This window comes from Phaseolus vulgaris, chromosome 11, assembly GCF_000499845.2.
Source record: "Phaseolus vulgaris cultivar G19833 chromosome 11, P. vulgaris v2.0, whole genome shotgun sequence".
Taxonomy (NCBI): Eukaryota; Viridiplantae; Streptophyta; class Magnoliopsida; order Fabales; family Fabaceae; genus Phaseolus; species Phaseolus vulgaris.
This window is the reverse complement of record NC_023749.2, coordinates 25,716,947-25,732,769: the sequence shown is the minus strand read 5'-3', so window position 1 is coordinate 25,732,769 and position 15,823 is coordinate 25,716,947. Positions and strand designations below refer to the sequence as shown.

General features: G+C 44.4%; 1 protein-coding gene across 1 annotated transcript; it reads right to left on the bottom strand.

The window, feature by feature from the left end:
* Window positions 1–9,422: 9,422 nt before the first annotated feature.
* LOC137838107 (uncharacterized) lies at window positions 9,423–11,176 on the bottom strand. Its single transcript, XM_068647339.1, has 4 exons — window positions 10,831–11,176; window positions 10,152–10,690; window positions 9,858–10,055; window positions 9,423–9,791 (listed from the first exon to the last, which is right to left on the bottom strand). The coding sequence occupies exons 1-4, from the start codon at window positions 11,174–11,176 to the stop codon at window positions 9,423–9,425; spliced, it is 1,452 nt and encodes a 483-aa protein (XP_068503440.1).
* Window positions 11,177–15,823: the final 4,647 nt, after the last annotated feature.

The following is a 15,823-nucleotide window of genomic DNA, read 5'->3' as shown; positions in this document are numbered from 1 at the left end:
CTGGGAGTTTTACTTTGCCAGTCACAATAGGAAATTTTACAGTGGCCAAAGCATTACTAGATCTTGGGGCAAGCATAAATCTGATGCCACTATCTATGTTGAAGAAAATCGGGGATGTTGAAATTCTGCCTACAAGGATGACACTGCAATTAGCTGACAGATCAATAAAATATCCACATGGGATAGTAGAGGATCTTTTGGTGAAGGTAGACAAATTTTACTTCCCAGTTGATTTTGTGATCATGGACATAGAGGAAGATGTTGAAGTACCTCTTATTCTTGGACGCCCATTTATGAAGACTGCAAAAATTATGATTGATGTGGATGAAGGAAAGTTGAAGGTTCGAGTGCAGGATGAAGAAGTTAGCTTTGATGTATTTGAAGCAATGAAACATCTGATTGATCAGAATGATTGTTTTAGGATGGATGCACTGGATGAACTGTATTTGGAAAATCACAAAGAAGTATTTATAGATGATTCATTGATGAAAGCAGTCTTAAATGATAATGAAAATTGTGAGGACTGTGGGGAAAAGGAAGTCAAGGAATGTTTGTTAGAGCTGGGAAAGACAAAAGAAGTTCAACAAGGGATTTTTGATGAATTAGAACTGAACAAAGCCAACACCCCTCAGAAAATAGAGTTGAAACAGTTGCCAACTCATTTGAAATATGTTTTTCTTGAAGAAAATGGGGAGAAGCCAGTTATCATAAGCAACCATTTATCCAAAGAGGAACAACAAAAGTTGATAAAAGTGTTGATGGCAAATAGAGAAGCTATAAGATGGACATTTGCTGACTTGAAAGGTATAAGCCCAACATATTGCATGCATAAAATTCACATGGAGCAAGATTTCAAACCTGTGGCTCAACCACCAAGGCGCTTAAATCCTTCCATGAAGGAGGTTGTTAGAAAGGAGGTACAAAAGCTTTTAGAAGCAGGAATGATTTATCACATTTCAGACAGTGCGTGGGTTAGTCCGGTACAGGTGGTACCTAAGAAAGGAGGTATGACAGTTATTTATAACGAAAAAAATGAATTAATTCTTACAATAACTGTTACAGGATGGAGGATGTGCATTGATTATAGGAAACTGAATCAAGCTACGCGGAAAGATCATTACCTTTTATGGATCAAATGTTAGAAAGATTGGCAGGTAAAGAATATTATTGTTTTTTGGATGGTTATTCAGGATATAATGAAATTGTGGTTAATCCAGAAGATCAAGAGAAGACAGCATTTACTTGCCCATTTGGCGTTTTTGCTTATCGAAAAATGCCATTTGGTTTATGTAATGCGCCAGCAACTTTCCAAAGGTGTATGTTTGCTATTTTCGCAGATATGATTGAGAAATGCATTGAAGTTTTTATGGATGACTTTTCTGTGTTTGGATCTTCTTTTGATGATTGTTTAGCTAATCTTGATCTCATACTGAAGCGATGTGTGGAGACAAATCTTGTGCTAAATTGGGAGAAATGTCATTTCATGGTCACTGAAGGAATTGTCTTAGGCCATAAAATTTCTCATAAAGGGCTGGAGGTAGATAAAGCAAAAGTTGAAGTCATTGAGAAGTTACCTCCACCAGTCAACATCAAAAAGGAATCAGAAGTTTTCTAGGGCATGCTGGATTTTACAGAAGATTTATTAAAGATTTCTCCAAGATTTCAAAGCCCCTATGCAACCTTCTCAATAAGGATACTCCTATTAAATTTGATGATAATTGTTTAACTGCTTTTAATATCTTGAAAGAAAAACTCATTTTTGCACCTATCATAACTGTTCCTGATTGGAAACTTAATTTTGAGATAATGTGTGATGCTAGTGATTATGCAATAGGAGCAGTTTTAGGACAGAGGAAAGAAAGAATTTTTCAAGTAATACACTATGCAAGTAAAGTGTTGAATGAAACTCAAAGTAATTACACTACAACAGAAAAAGAACTACTAGCTATAGTGTATGCACTTGAGAAATTTAGATCTTATTTGATAGGTTCTAAAGTCATTGTTTTCACTAATCATGCTGCAATAAAATATTTATTGAATAAAGCAGATTCTAAGCCAAGACTTATACGATGGATACTTTTGTTGCAGGAATTTGATTTGGAGATCAAAGATAAGAAAGGATGTGAGAACAATGTAGCAGATCATTTATCAAGACTAGCAAATGATGAGGTAACCACATTAGAGCCGGAGGTTCTTGCTGAATTTCCAGATGAGAAGCTACTGATAATAAAAAAGAGGCCATGGTTTGTAGACATGGCCAATTTTAAAGCTACTGGAACAATCCCGGAGAATTTGGACTGGCATCAAAAAAGAAAATTTTTTAAGGATGCCAATCATTATGTGTGGGATGATACTCATTTGTTTAAAATGGGTGCAGATAATTTGCTGAGAAGATGTGTTTCTTCAGATGAAGCCAATAAAATTATATGGCAATGCCATAATTCAGCATATGGAGGACATTTTAATGGGGAAAAGACAGCTGCAAAAATTCTTCAATCAGGCCTTCGTTGTTTAAAGATACACATGCATTAGTACAAAGATGTGATAGGTGTCAAAGGACAGGAAGCATTTCTAGAAGACATGAGATGCCATTACAAAATAGTCAAGAAATTGAAGTCTTTGATTGTTGGGGCATTGATTTTATAGGGCCTTTGCCATCTTCTTTTTCAAATGAATATATACTAGTGGTAGTTGAGTATGTTTCTAGATGGGTGGAAGCAATTCCAGCACAACATGCAGATTCCAAGACAGTCATCAAATTTCTTAAAAGGAATATTTTTTGCAGATTTGGCACTCCAAGAGTATTGATAAGTGACAGTGGGTCTCATTTTTGTAATATCCAATTGAAGAAAGTGTTAGAGCATTATGGGGTTAGTCATAAAGTAGCATCAGCCTACCACCCACAGACAAATGGGCAAGCAGAAGTTTCTAACAGAGAAATCAAGAAAATATTAGAGAAAACAGTGGTTGCATTAAGGAAAGATTGGTCAATCAAACTTGATGAAGCTCTGTGGACGTATAGAACGACATTTAAAACTCCTATTGGCCTTTCCCCATTTCAGCTGATTTATGGGAAAGCTTGTCATCTTCCGGTGGAATTAGAGCATAAAGCATTTTGGGCATTAAAAACACTAAATTTAGATGCTAAAGCGACTGGGGAAAAGAGAAAACTGCAAATCCATGAACTTGAAGAGATGAGGTTAAACGCATATAGTTCCTCAAAGCTTTATAAGGAACGCACAAAGAAATATCATGACAAGAAGATTGTGGAAAGAAATTTTTACCCTGGGCAATCTGTGCTTTTATTCAACTCTAGATTGAAACTTTTTCCTGGAAAGTTAAAATCTAAATGGTCAGGTCCTTATGTTGTGAAAGAGGTAAAGCCTTATGGAGCAATAGAGTTAGAAGAACCAAAATCACACAGAAGTTGGGTTGTAAATGGTCAGAGGGTAAAGCCTTACTTGGGTAATGAACAGGAAACACTCACTATGGTAATCCTTTTAGATGACCCATAAAGACATAGGCATCAAGCTATATGACGTTAAAAGAGCGCTTACTGAGAGGCAACCCAGTCCACATTTTAGTTTTATGTTGTTTTATTACCTTTGCTGATTTTATATAAAAAAAAAGTAAATAATAATAAAAAAAAATCCTATATGCCTCCTAATCATTTTGCAGTTTATGTATTTTTGACCTAGGGACAGGTTCTATTATTCAGGGGGGCAGATCCAGCAACTGTAGATAAAAATTTTAACAAAATGTTGGATGACTTCTTAAGAAGAAAGGATTGAACAAAAATATGGTTTTATCTCTCTAATTCTCTTTTCTTTTCAGTTATTTGAATTTTTTCTTATTTTATTTATTTTATTTTTCGGTTATTTTGTGTTCTGTTTATTTGCTTATTTGTTTGGTTTGTTTTTATTGCTTATTTTGAATAAATTTCCTGTTTTATTAGTTTGGTAATTTTAAGTTTTGAATTATCTTTCTTGACTAAATTTTAGTTTTAATTTGTTTGTTTTCTAGTTTATTTTTTTTCAAATAAAAAAGAACTAGAATGTTAATTTTGAATTGTGGAAAAAAGAATTTGTGTTTAAATATTAAATAGTGAGATGAATTAGACACAGGTTAGAAAAGAAAATATGATTGAATCCCTATTCAAATGTAGTTAAAATTATGATACATGAAAATTTAACAGGATGATTGATTAGGACAGATAATGACAAGACAAAAAGGAATGAGACCATTTAAACCAAGTGAGTGTGTGAACCTTAAACAGTTTTGAGAGTTTTACTGATGAATTGACAGTTGTGGTTGCTTAATTTTTATTTTTGTTGCATCATAAAAGAGCATGAAGATGATTGAGGCATTTGTTTGTGTTAATTAGGAGCCAGGGCCAAAAAGCCAACCTTTATATTAGAATTCCATTTTTTTTATATCCCCTTTGGGCCAAGAAATTTTTTGTTAATATTGCACCTTAACCTTTATTGATATAATTTTCTACCCTTTAGCATGTCTAAGGAAGGAGAACATAGATGCAATACATATAGAAAAGGGAATGGTTGGTTCTGATTTTGAAAGTTCAAAAAGTTGAAAATAGGAAGAATCTTTTCCTATTATTGAAAACAAAACAAAAAAAAAGAAAGATAGAAAAAAAATTCATGAAAATCATGAAAAGAAAGAAAATGAGGAAAAAGGTGACATCGAAAGAAAGTGGTAATTAGATAACATATATGTTCTCTATAATTGAATTGTAGGTATGTTCTTCTTCTTTAAGATGTGCATTTTGTTATCTAAGAAAAACCAATATTTTTTGGAAGCCCAGCCTCATTACAACCCTGTAAAAGACCTCAAGATTCATGTTTCTAATATGTTTGTGATTTGAAGATGAAATGAAAAGCAACTGTGATTTGTTATGATTCAGTGAAAATAGAGAGAAACACTTAACCGTGAGCATATGAGAAGATATTTCTTGATGAATTGTCATTTGTTTGTTTTGATTTGATCCTGGAAGTTGATTGTGTCTATATTTTTCTAGATTTGAATTTTGAAGCATCATAAGTTTCTAATTTGATTTGTTGTTTAGTGAATTAAGCTGTTTGATATTTAAATTCAAATATATTCATATACTTTGCTTGAGGACAAGCAAGATTCTAAGTTGGGGAGAGTGATAAGTGTCTAATTTCCGTAACATTTCATATTAAAATATAGACACTTATGAAGATTTATTGCTAATTTACAAATAAAATAATCCCTAATTTATGAATTTATACTTTTTTACATTTTTTATGATCTTTATTTGAATAAGAGCATTTTGTTCCCAAATTTGGTGTTAATTGCAGATTTCTAGGGAGGATTGAAGATTTAGAGCAAAGGATAATAATTTGAGCTAAAAAGAAAAAGCTAGAAGGTCCCAGATTGGAAAAAGATGCAAAGAAAGATTGGGCCTTTTTTATGTTTTATCACTTAGCCCATTAACGCGACACAAGAAGGAACATGTTCCGTCCGGTTGACTGGGACGTCTTCGTGCGCGACCTCGACCGTCAGCTAGGGACTCCTTCCCACTAGTTGCCTGTGGATTCCTGCAAAAAGAGGACAAAAGGGCGGCCTAGCGGTCGTTTGCACTCCGACGCTCAAGTCAGCCAGCAAGAAACACCAAAACTGTGCACCTCCGTCTCTGAGCACCGCGTATGGCACTCTGAAGGTGGTAAAAAGAACTGTGTATTTGTGTGTATGTTTTCTCCCTCAGGCAAAGATCTTTCCCCAGTCCCTTGCACGTAATCTCAAAGCACGAACAAGCAACTAGAGAGTTCTGGTAAATTTGCCAAAAGTTCGAACCCCGTTTCCAACATTCTCCGTGCTATTTAAACTACCCAAGCATTTAAAGCGCCTTAAAGCGCTTTTAATCACAAACGTAACGCACTCATTAAAGCGTTTAATTAGAAAACGTAGCGCATTTAAGACGTTGAAACGCTTGGGAGCCATCATAGTACCTGAACGCTCGAAACGGAAACTGTATTGAATGACGTCAATTACCTAGCACCTGACTAAAGGGTGTTTCTATTCTGACCTGGCTGTCGTACACGTGGAGGGCCTCACGACGCCTTGACCCCATCTGGGGGCGTTTCTGCCCATCTGGGGACGTTTCTACGTGTGAGTCCTCCTGCCTGGGAGTGCTACTGTGCTAGGGGTGACTTTTTGGGTGCCAACTCATGCCCCCAATCATCTAGTCACTCACTTTGAGAGCGTATCTGCCTTCCTCTTGTACCCTGCACCCGGCTACCCTAGGCGTGACCTTCCTCTTTGAGCCGTATCTGTCCCAAAGGCATCTCTGGGGCGGCAGGGGTACTTCTCGAGTCAGGCTGCCCTACACTGGTGTTGTTGCCATGGCCTTGAAGCCACCTTTCTCTCCTCTTTATTACTGTTCCCTGGTTACCCAGGGTTTAGGGCCTTCCCACGGCGTCGCCCCCTCCATGGTCTTTCCTACCCATGGGTATCGGGGAGGGCGCCGTGGTCACCTTGCCCTTGTACCATTCCACCTTGGCGACACCCAGTTGGGCGGCGCCCTATCTCGGCGATGCCCTGCTAGGCGACGCCTTACCTGGGCGACGCCTTACCCTGGCGACGCTTTCGTTGACTTTGACCTTGACGTTGACTTTGACCTTGACTTTGTCAACGCCCGGGTACGGGATGGTACAGAACCTAACCCTAGAAAATTAGGATAAATAGGGGGCTAGAGGTTCAACCCTAGTGTGCCAGATTGAGAGGAAAACACCATAGAGTGAATTGTAACCCAATTGGGAGAAAGGAAGGTGATAGAAGTATGCGTGGCTAATTCTACCCTTTGGGATTGGGAGTAATCTGCTCAAACTCTTATGTATTGAGGTGATATTTTATATATTAATATTCAGTTCTTGATTGATTATTGGTATTGTTGTTTTACTTTTAATTTTCCGTGACAAATTGAGAATCTTAAATCTGACCAGGAGGTATTTTTAGGGTTCGGACCTAAACAACAATACTTAACATATTTGAGTGCTAGGAATAGACTTGAAATGTTAATTGCTATTAAACGTATGAGCTTCGTTCTAAGTTGTTCCTATAATTATGCGAGGGATCGATAGTTAGGGAACATTCTTAAGGATTTTATATGCGAGGAATCAATATAAATGATTTTTATACGGGCATCAATTTCAAGTAAAGAACTTAATATTGACATGCTAATCAAAATACATGAGAGTGAGAGAGATGAAACCTAATCCCTATTTTTCCAATTGAAACAATTAATTCTTTGCCTGTTTTCTTATTGATCATCGCCAACACAACCACTTTCAATACACTTTTTATTGTTTTGTTCTATATTTAGCGATTATTGTACTTGATAATTCACTGTTCCTTGTGGGATCGATATCCATCCTTAGGGACAATTATTACTTCTGACAAACGCGGTGCACTTGCCGTAAAAATTCATCAACCAGTATAAACATCTGTGTACATTTTCTCTATCCCTAACTCTTTAAATTCAGTTTTGTTATTTGTTAACTGGTATAAACAACCGATTGTTTCGGTAAAACAACTGATTGTTTTTACTAGTGTTGTGCTTTTTGCTTTATGTTTCTAAAAACTGATTCCTTAATCAAGGTTTTCTCGAAGTAATTTCGTTCAAGGCTAAAAAGTTTGCGAAAACTCTCTTTAAACAATTCACCCCCCCCCCTCTAGTTTAAAGCCATATATTCTAATAGTTTGGGCATCACATCAACAACTGCTTGGCGCTGGGCCATCAGTTGGATGAGCTGGTGAAGAACGGTTTTCTGAAGGATTATCTGGCCGGGCCTTCTACGGCCGCGACCCTAACGGTGTCGGAGGAGGATCAGGCGCATGAGATGCTGATCCACGGAGAAATGCACACCATCTCTGGTGGTTTCTCAGAAGGAGGGCCCACTTCCTCTCAGCGCAAGAGGTATGTGAGGTCAGTTAATTCCATAGCTAAGGAAGGGTTGGATGACCCGTGGGAGTCAGACCTTGTGTTCACGAAGGCTGACCTGCGCGATGTCGTCCCACATGATAATGACCTTGTGGTCATTTCGATCGTCACCGCTAGGAGAAGGGTGCACCGGGTTCTCGTGGACCAGGGAAGTTCCGCAGATGTCATGTTCTAGTCCACCTTCAACAAGCTGCAGTTGCCACCTGACCTGTTGAGGCCATACACTGGATGTTTGTATGGGTTCGCAGGGGACCAAGTGGAGGTACGTGGCTACCTGGAGCTAAGGACGATGTTTATTGATGGAACGGCGTCACGTACCGAGAGCATTCGATACTTAGTTGTGAATGCCAATTCAGCCTACAACATTTTGTTGGGAAGGCCTGCGCTGAATAGGCTAAGGGCAGTGGCATCCACACGCCACATGAAGATGAAGTTGCCAGATCTTAGTGGCAGGGTGATCGTGATCAAGTCAGATCAGGAGGAGGCCCGAAAATGCTACGAGAATAGCCTAAAAACGAAAAGGGGAGTGATCATGGTGATGGAACGCCCGCCCACTTCAGATACGCCTATGGAGGTAGAGCCCCTGGAAGAGGCGACGCCTGTGGAGGTAGAGCCCCTGGAACAGGCGATGCCTGTCGAGGTGACGCCTGTCGAAGCCATACCCGCGGGGGAAACGCCCGAGAACGCCGCATCCTTAGAAGAAGCACAAGGGGAGGCCTCGCCCATGGAAGAAGTATCCGAGGAGGCCTCGCCCATGGAGGGAGTATCAGAGGAGGCCTCGCCTGAAGTAACCGATAAGGCGACGCCTAGGAGAGAAGGCCACAAAAGCGAGTCTCGTGCAGAGAGCGCTAGACAATGTGGTCGAGAGGTAGATTGGTGGTAAGGTATTCAAGTTGGGACAATTATTGAGCCAGGAAGAGCAGGATGAAGTGGCGGCGGTAATCTCGCGCCACCTAGACGCATTCGCATGGTCCGCCTCGGACATGCCAGGCATCCACCCAGATTTTCTATGCCACCATCTCACCATGGACCCCAAGGTCCGCCCTGTACGACAGAGGAGAAGGAAGTTCAACGAGGAGAGGCGCCTCGTCGTGCAGGAAGAAACGAAGAAATTGTTGAGCGCTGGGCACATCAGGGAGATCCAATACCCTGAGTGGCTGGCCAATGTCGTCTTAGTGAAGAAGGCGAATGGAAAGTGGAGAATGTGCGTCGACTTCACAGATTTGAACAAGGCGTGCCCCAAAGATTCGTATCCATTGCCCAGCATCGACACGTTGGTGGACAGCGCCTCGGGTTGCAAGATGCTGAGTTTCTTGGAACACAAGTTATCAAAAGCAGTAAGAGCAGAAAAGAACACACAAGAGTATGAAGCTAGAATAATCGATTATATTTAAGTATGCAGAAGAAGGTGTTCACAGCAATTACAAAGTTACAAAAGAGGCTAATCCTCATGAGCTTCTAAAGGCACAAGTTTGCCTTCTACTATTTCGTTCATCGGGCTGCACTCGGAGACGTCGATCCTCGGGTTCGCGCAAGCCGCTTGGGCAAGGGCCTCAGCAAACCCGTCGGCAAACGCACCCGCGGCGTCTTGGACCAGATCTTCTTCCGTTTTCTTGAAGTGTGCAGCTTGGGAGGCCAACTCCTCATCTTTGGTCGCGAAGGCTTTGACCAACTCTGCCCGCAGCTCGGCTTCAAGCAGGTCAAAGGCCTTAACCTTGGCTTCAAGAAGCTTTTTGGTCTTAACCTCAAGTGCTTTCTTCGCCGCTCCCAGCTTCAGCTCTCGATCGACGCAGTGGTCTTCGAGTTTTTTCTGTTACGCCTTGGAAGCTTCAACGACGTCTTTGAGATTCGCGACCTGCACACGAAGAGGCACGACCTGCCCCAGAAGTTCGACATGGGCCTGCCCTGCTTCGTGTAGTCTCTTGCTGGCCTCCTCCTTAGCCTTCTGAGCCACCTTCAAGGAGTCCTTGTAGGCCTCCTCTTGGCGCTCCCAGCGGCGTTTCTCCTCCTTCAGGGAGGCACACTCCTTCTCTAGAGCTTGAAGGGCAGAAAGCTCACTAGCCTTGGCCCTGGCCTAATCGCGTCAAGAGTTGGCACAGGCCATGAAGGCACCAAGGTAGAAGTTCATACCCTCCTTCTTAGCCCCCTTGGATTGGCCCCCCGGAGACACCTTGTGAAGGTAACCCCTTAGCATTTCTTGGACTGGTTGTGGAAGCTCTGGTGCAGGTGCGGCTTGAGCAGGTTCAGACTCGACCCCACCCTCCAAGGCCAGTTGTTGTGGAGGTGAGGTGGCGCTTGGAGGGTGCTCCCTTAGTGAATCAGCACCGTGGTTGGAAGAGAAGGTGGAGGTGACGACCTTGGCGGTTCTCCTCCTCTTGAAGACTTGCCCTTCATTAGAGTCCTCTTCGTCGTCTGAAGGCAACACCACCACCCCTTTGCCTTTGTCCAGGGGGGCTGGTGTTGCGGTAGTCTCGGCCAAGGCAAGGGGAACGACCGCTATGGGAGGTGGGGAGTTTGGAGTGCGAGTTGCAGAGGGAAGAGTTTGTGGAGGTGTTTTATGAGATGGGTTTTGGAGGCAAGAGGTTAGGGAGGTGGGAGCAGGTTCGGAGGTTGGGTGTGTGGAGTCCCCAGCTCCTTTGGACGTAGCTTCGCCCTTGGTTTTCAAAGCTTGGGCGAGCCTCAGTCTTTTGTTCCTATCCATTTTAGAATCTGCACCAAAAAAGCAAACAGAGCAAAGGTTAAGCACGAGCCAAGTTAAAGCATGAGGAAACAGATAATTCACATACAAGCAAGAATGAAAAAGAAGTAGAAGCAGAAAGCAAACAGTTAAATGGGAATGGTTCTCATACTTATGTATTTGGTGAGGGCCTCAGCATCGTATTCACGAGCTATCAGCGCAGAGGTATCGAGGACCCCCACGCTAGCCAGAATCTGACAAACCTCTCGATCAATCGAGGGCAACTCATCTAAGGTCTTAGGCTTGGTCAACTTTACTTCCTGCACCCAGTATAGGGGGAAGCCATCTAGCACAGAGTGGTCGTGCTCAGTGCAGCACACCCTGAAGAACTTTCCCCTCCAGCCTTTGTAGGATTGCTGGAATAGAGAGAGGAGGACTCTTCCAGCAATACCGTTGAAGCTCACCCATAGGCTTTTCCCTTGCTTCTTCACCTCAAAAAAGTGGAGGAAGATGTCCATGGAGGGGGCTGGCCAAAGTACCCGCAAAGGATTCCAAACGCCTTGACGAAGGCCCAACTATTAGGGTGTAGTTGGGCAGGGGCGACGTTTATCTCGGTCAAGAGCTCCCTCTCGAACCCAGAGAAGGGCAAACGCATCCCAATGCGTTTGAACACCATTTGGTAAAAGAAGAAGAAGGGCACCCCATTGTTTGACCTATCGTCTACGCAGACAAGCTCGCCTGGAGTGCAAGGTTGCACAGAGATGTACGCGTCATGCCTCCTAGCGAAGGCGCTGTGCTGGTAAACGCTTGGGTCGCCAACGTGGTCCTTCCAATCCTTCATGGAGGTTAAGCTTGAGCACTTAGAGAGCAACTCGTCAGGGGCCCAAGGGTATAGGGCTCTGTAGTTGACCCTGGGAGGTGGAGGGTTGGCAGTCGTTTTAGTACGCGCCATGGAGAAAAGATGAAGAATGAAGAAGAGAAAGGGTTTAGCAAATGAGGGTTAAGGTGAAAAAGGGGAAGAAACCCTAGGAAAAACCCTACCCACGCGAGAGATTGAGAAGAGAGGGAACGAAGAAATGAAGAAGAAAAAGTGCGAATGCAAGGAAAATAAACAGGCCCAAGCAGTTATTTCAATAGAAAAAGCCAAGAGGAAGAGCCATCAAAGGAGAAAAATCGTACCTTTGAACGATCGGGTTGATGAAGGTCTGAGGTGTGAAGAGAGAACGTAGAGAAAGCTTCGAGAAGATGAACAGTGTTGAGGAATGCGAAAAGTGATGAAACGGTAACTGGGAGCGTGCGTTTTTGAAAGATATAACGTAAACTTGATGAGCGCGAGAGGCGTTAAGTGTTGGCCGTGCGATTGGGCCACGTGTCAAGAGATTAAAGCGTGACTTAAGGTTTCACATCACCAGCGCAGAGAGTGTCACGTCACCAGCTCAGAGAATGTCACGTCATCAGAGCACCACGTGGATGGTAGGGCGAGGCCTTAGTCTTAGTCTTTTCACTGAAAACAGTTGTCAGCTCAAGACTAGGGGGCTTATGTACCGACCCGTCCCCGGGCGTTGACCAGAGTCAAAGTCAAACATATGGTGGGACCCACCGAGGGGGCCCCAAGGAGGAAAGTCAGCATGTTGACCACTTTGGGCGTCGCCAGGCGTGGGCGTCGCCAAGCATGGGCGTCGCCAGGTATGGGCGTCGCCAGGTTTGGGCGTCGACAGGTTGGAGCGTCTTCCATCCTAAAGGCACAACCCGTTATTCTAAGGGTATGTTTCGGCTCAGATGGTGACACCCTCTGATACCCACGGGTAGGGAAGACCGTGGAGGGGGCGTCCCAGCAAGAGACCATGGTATGGACGAGGAGGCCTCGGGCCCCGGTACCTCAGAACAGTAACAAGGGAAAGAGAAAGGTGGCTCCAAGGCCATATCCCCAGTACCAGTAGGGAGTAACTTGACTCATGAAGTACCCACGCCACCTCTGGAGAATCCCTGGGATAGATACGACCCGGGAGAAGGCCACGCCCAGGGGTAATCCATGTGCATGGTACGAGAGGAAGGCTGATACACTCCCAGGGCAAGTGACTAGAGGCTGGGGTGCATGAGTTGGCACCCAGGTAGTCACCCCTTGTGCCAGATGCACTTCGAGGAAGGAAGACTTACACGTTGGAATTTCCCTAAGTTAGGTTACAGCGTCGTAAGGCCTTCCATGTGGAGTTGCGATTAAGTCAGAAAGGCCACGTGGCAGTAAGCACTGAAACCCAAGGTATATAAGCTTCTCTGAAATCTTAGTAAGGAACGTTTTACACAGTTTACACACACTCTAATCATTTTGCTCGCTTACTCACTGTACGCACGAGTGATTGGAGAGAGAGAGAGAAGTTAGTTACAATTCAGTTACGCGTTGTACCGTCCCGTCCCCGGGCATTAACCAAAGTCAAAGTCATAGTCAAAGTCAAACATATGGTGGGACCCATCCAGGGAGCCCAGGGAGGAAAGTCAACAGGTGGACCTCTTAAGGCGTCGCCAGGATGAGGCGTCGCCAGGCGTAGGTGTCGTCAGGTTAAGGCGTCGCCAAGATAAGGCGTCGCCAGGATCAGACGTCGCCAGGTTGAGGCGTCGCCAGGTTAAGGCATCGACGGTGTCACCCCCCGATACCCACGGGTAGGAAAGACCGTGAAGGGGTCGACACCATGAGAAGCCTCAGTACCTCAGAGCAGTAAGCGACATGTGGCTTCAAGGCCATAGTCCTAGTACCAGTAGAGGAGTAACCTGACTTGTGAAGTACCCACGCCACCTCTGGGAGACCCCTGTGACAGATACGACTTCAAATGCTTTAAAGCACTTTAAACGCTTTAAATGCTTTGAACGTTTTAAACGCGTTAAACGTTTTTAAACGCCTTAAATGCGCTTTAAGACGCTTTAACTGCACTTTAAGACGTTTTGAATGCTTTAGACATTTAAAGGAGGCCTTGGACCTTTGAGACGGGGGGATCGAGTTTCAGTTTACACACACACCCTAGTTGCTTGCTCGCGAACCCACTGTACGCACCGGCAATTAGGGAGAAATAGTGACTCAGTTATTTGACCACCTTCAGAGCATCCATTTACGGTGCTCCGATACGGAGGTATGTCACCTTTGATATTTCTCGCTTGCTGACTTGATCGTCGGAGTGCAAACGGCCGCGAGGGCGCCCCTTTATTCACTTCTTTTCAGGTGCTCACAACGGGAAAAGAAGGGAATCTGAAGTTGAAGACGAAGGTGTCCTAGCTCGCGAGTAGAAGCCACGCACGAAGACTTTCCCGGTCAGCCGGCGAGAACACGCGCCTTCAGAGCATTCAGTTACGGTGCTCCGATACAAAGGTGTTTGGTGTTTTCTGCTTGCTGACTTGATCGTCGGAGTGCAATCGGCAGCGATGGCGCCCTTTGTTCTCTCTGTTTCAGGTACTCACGATGAAGTAGGGTGAAGATCTGGAACCAAGACGAAGGTGTCCTTGTTACGTGAGTCACAGCTACGCACGAAGAACTTTTCGGTCAACCGGCAGGAACAGAAAGGATGACTGAAGCCAATCAGGCGATGTTGCTGCTATCTCTGCAGAGAGAGATGGCCGAGATGAAGAGGAGGACAGAAGATGTTGTCCAAAAGAACGAACAAGAGATGCAGGCTCTCCGAAGTGAGAATGAAGAGATGAAGAAGAAGCTGATGGAGGGAGGACCTTCTGCTAGACCGACCAATGTTCTTGGCAGGTCCTACACCTCCCCTCCCAACCTGAGACTGGTGGAAGAGACAAGAGACAAGGTCCCCACCCATGAGATGGATGGTGAATTTTGTCTCAACAAGTCGGCCAGGACGACTGCCACCATGGACTCGACCCTCCGACACCCTTTCACCAATGCCATTATCGAAGCTCCACTGCCGGATAAGTGGAAAGGTTTCAACAAAGACCAATATGATAGGTCTACTGACCCGGACGAGCATATGGATGCCTACACTACCCACATGAGTCTCTACACCTCAGACGATGAAGTGTTGTGTCAAGTGTTTCCTACATCGCTAAAGGGAGCAGCCCTTGGCTGGTTTACCAAGCTACCACCCAATTTCATTGATAGCTTCGCCACACTTGTTGTGAAGTTTGAGACTCAGTTTGCCACCAGCATGCCACACCACCTTACCTCCATCGCCCTCATGTAGTTGGAAGAACTCAGGGAGTTTCGCAACCAGACCCTTGTCGAGGCCAACGGAGAGAAGAGCAAGGATGAGAAGGACTGCCAAGGCTGATCAAGCCAACGGGGCGACAGGCCTAGAGATAATCGAGACCGAGGTAGTCGGTTCTCAAGATACACGCCCCTGACAACCGAGAGGGGAAGAATACTGGACGAGGCACTCAACGCCGAGTTGATCCCTCCTCCCAGGAAGATGGCCAGCCCAAACAATGCCAACCGAAGGAAGCAGTGTAGATATCATCAGAACAGCGGGCACTCCACTGAGGAATGTCAGGCTTTGAAGGACAAGATTGAAGAGCACATTCAAGCCGCACACCTACGTCGTTTCGTCATAAACGATCGAGACGCAGGGCGCTCGCCTCGTAGAGAAGAGCCCTCTAAGAGAAGAAGATCGCCTCCACGAACCCGAGATGATCGAGACCGCCGGTCTCGGAGAGATGACCTTCCTCACAGGGATGACTCTCCCCGGGAGGCCAAAAGAATAGGAAACTAAGAGGTTATCAACACCATAGTCGGTGGCTTTGCTGGTGGAGGAAGTACAAACAGCGCCCGAAAGAAGCACCTTCGGGCAGTCCACCAGGTGAATGCAGTGACATTTCGACCGAGGATGCCACTCATCACCTTCATAGAAGACGACTTTAAAGGCGTGGACTATCGACAGGACAATCTCATGGTGATATCAGTCGATATAGACCAATTTATCATCAGAAAAAACTATTGTGGATCAAGGAAGCTCAGTAAACATCCTCTACTAGAAAACATTCAAAGCCATGAGAATACCCGAGGCTGAGATGGTGCCTTACGAAAACCACGTGGCCGATTTCTCGGGCGAGAGGGTGGGAACCAAGGGTTACATCGAGCTCTACACCACCTTCGGTCAAGAGAAACACTGCAAAACGATAAGGATCTGGTATCTGGTTATTGATGCCAGCCAGCTGATGGCGAT

What these genes read in the sequence shown, in the direction of transcription:
- LOC137838107 (XM_068647339.1), bottom strand. Translation starts at nt 11,176, where the DNA reads ATGGACATCTTCCTCCACTTTTTTGAGGTGAAGAAGCAAGGGAAAAGC. An exon ending in GGCCCTCACCAAATACATAA is followed by an intron (nt 10,691 to 10,830) that starts GTATGAGAACCA and finishes TTTTTGGTGCAG; the next exon opens with ATTCTAAAATGGATAGGAAC. An exon ending in TAAGGGGTTACCTTCACAAG is followed by an intron (nt 10,056 to 10,151) that starts GTGTCTCCGGGG and finishes TGACGCGATTAG; the next exon opens with GCCAGGGCCAAGGCTAGTGA.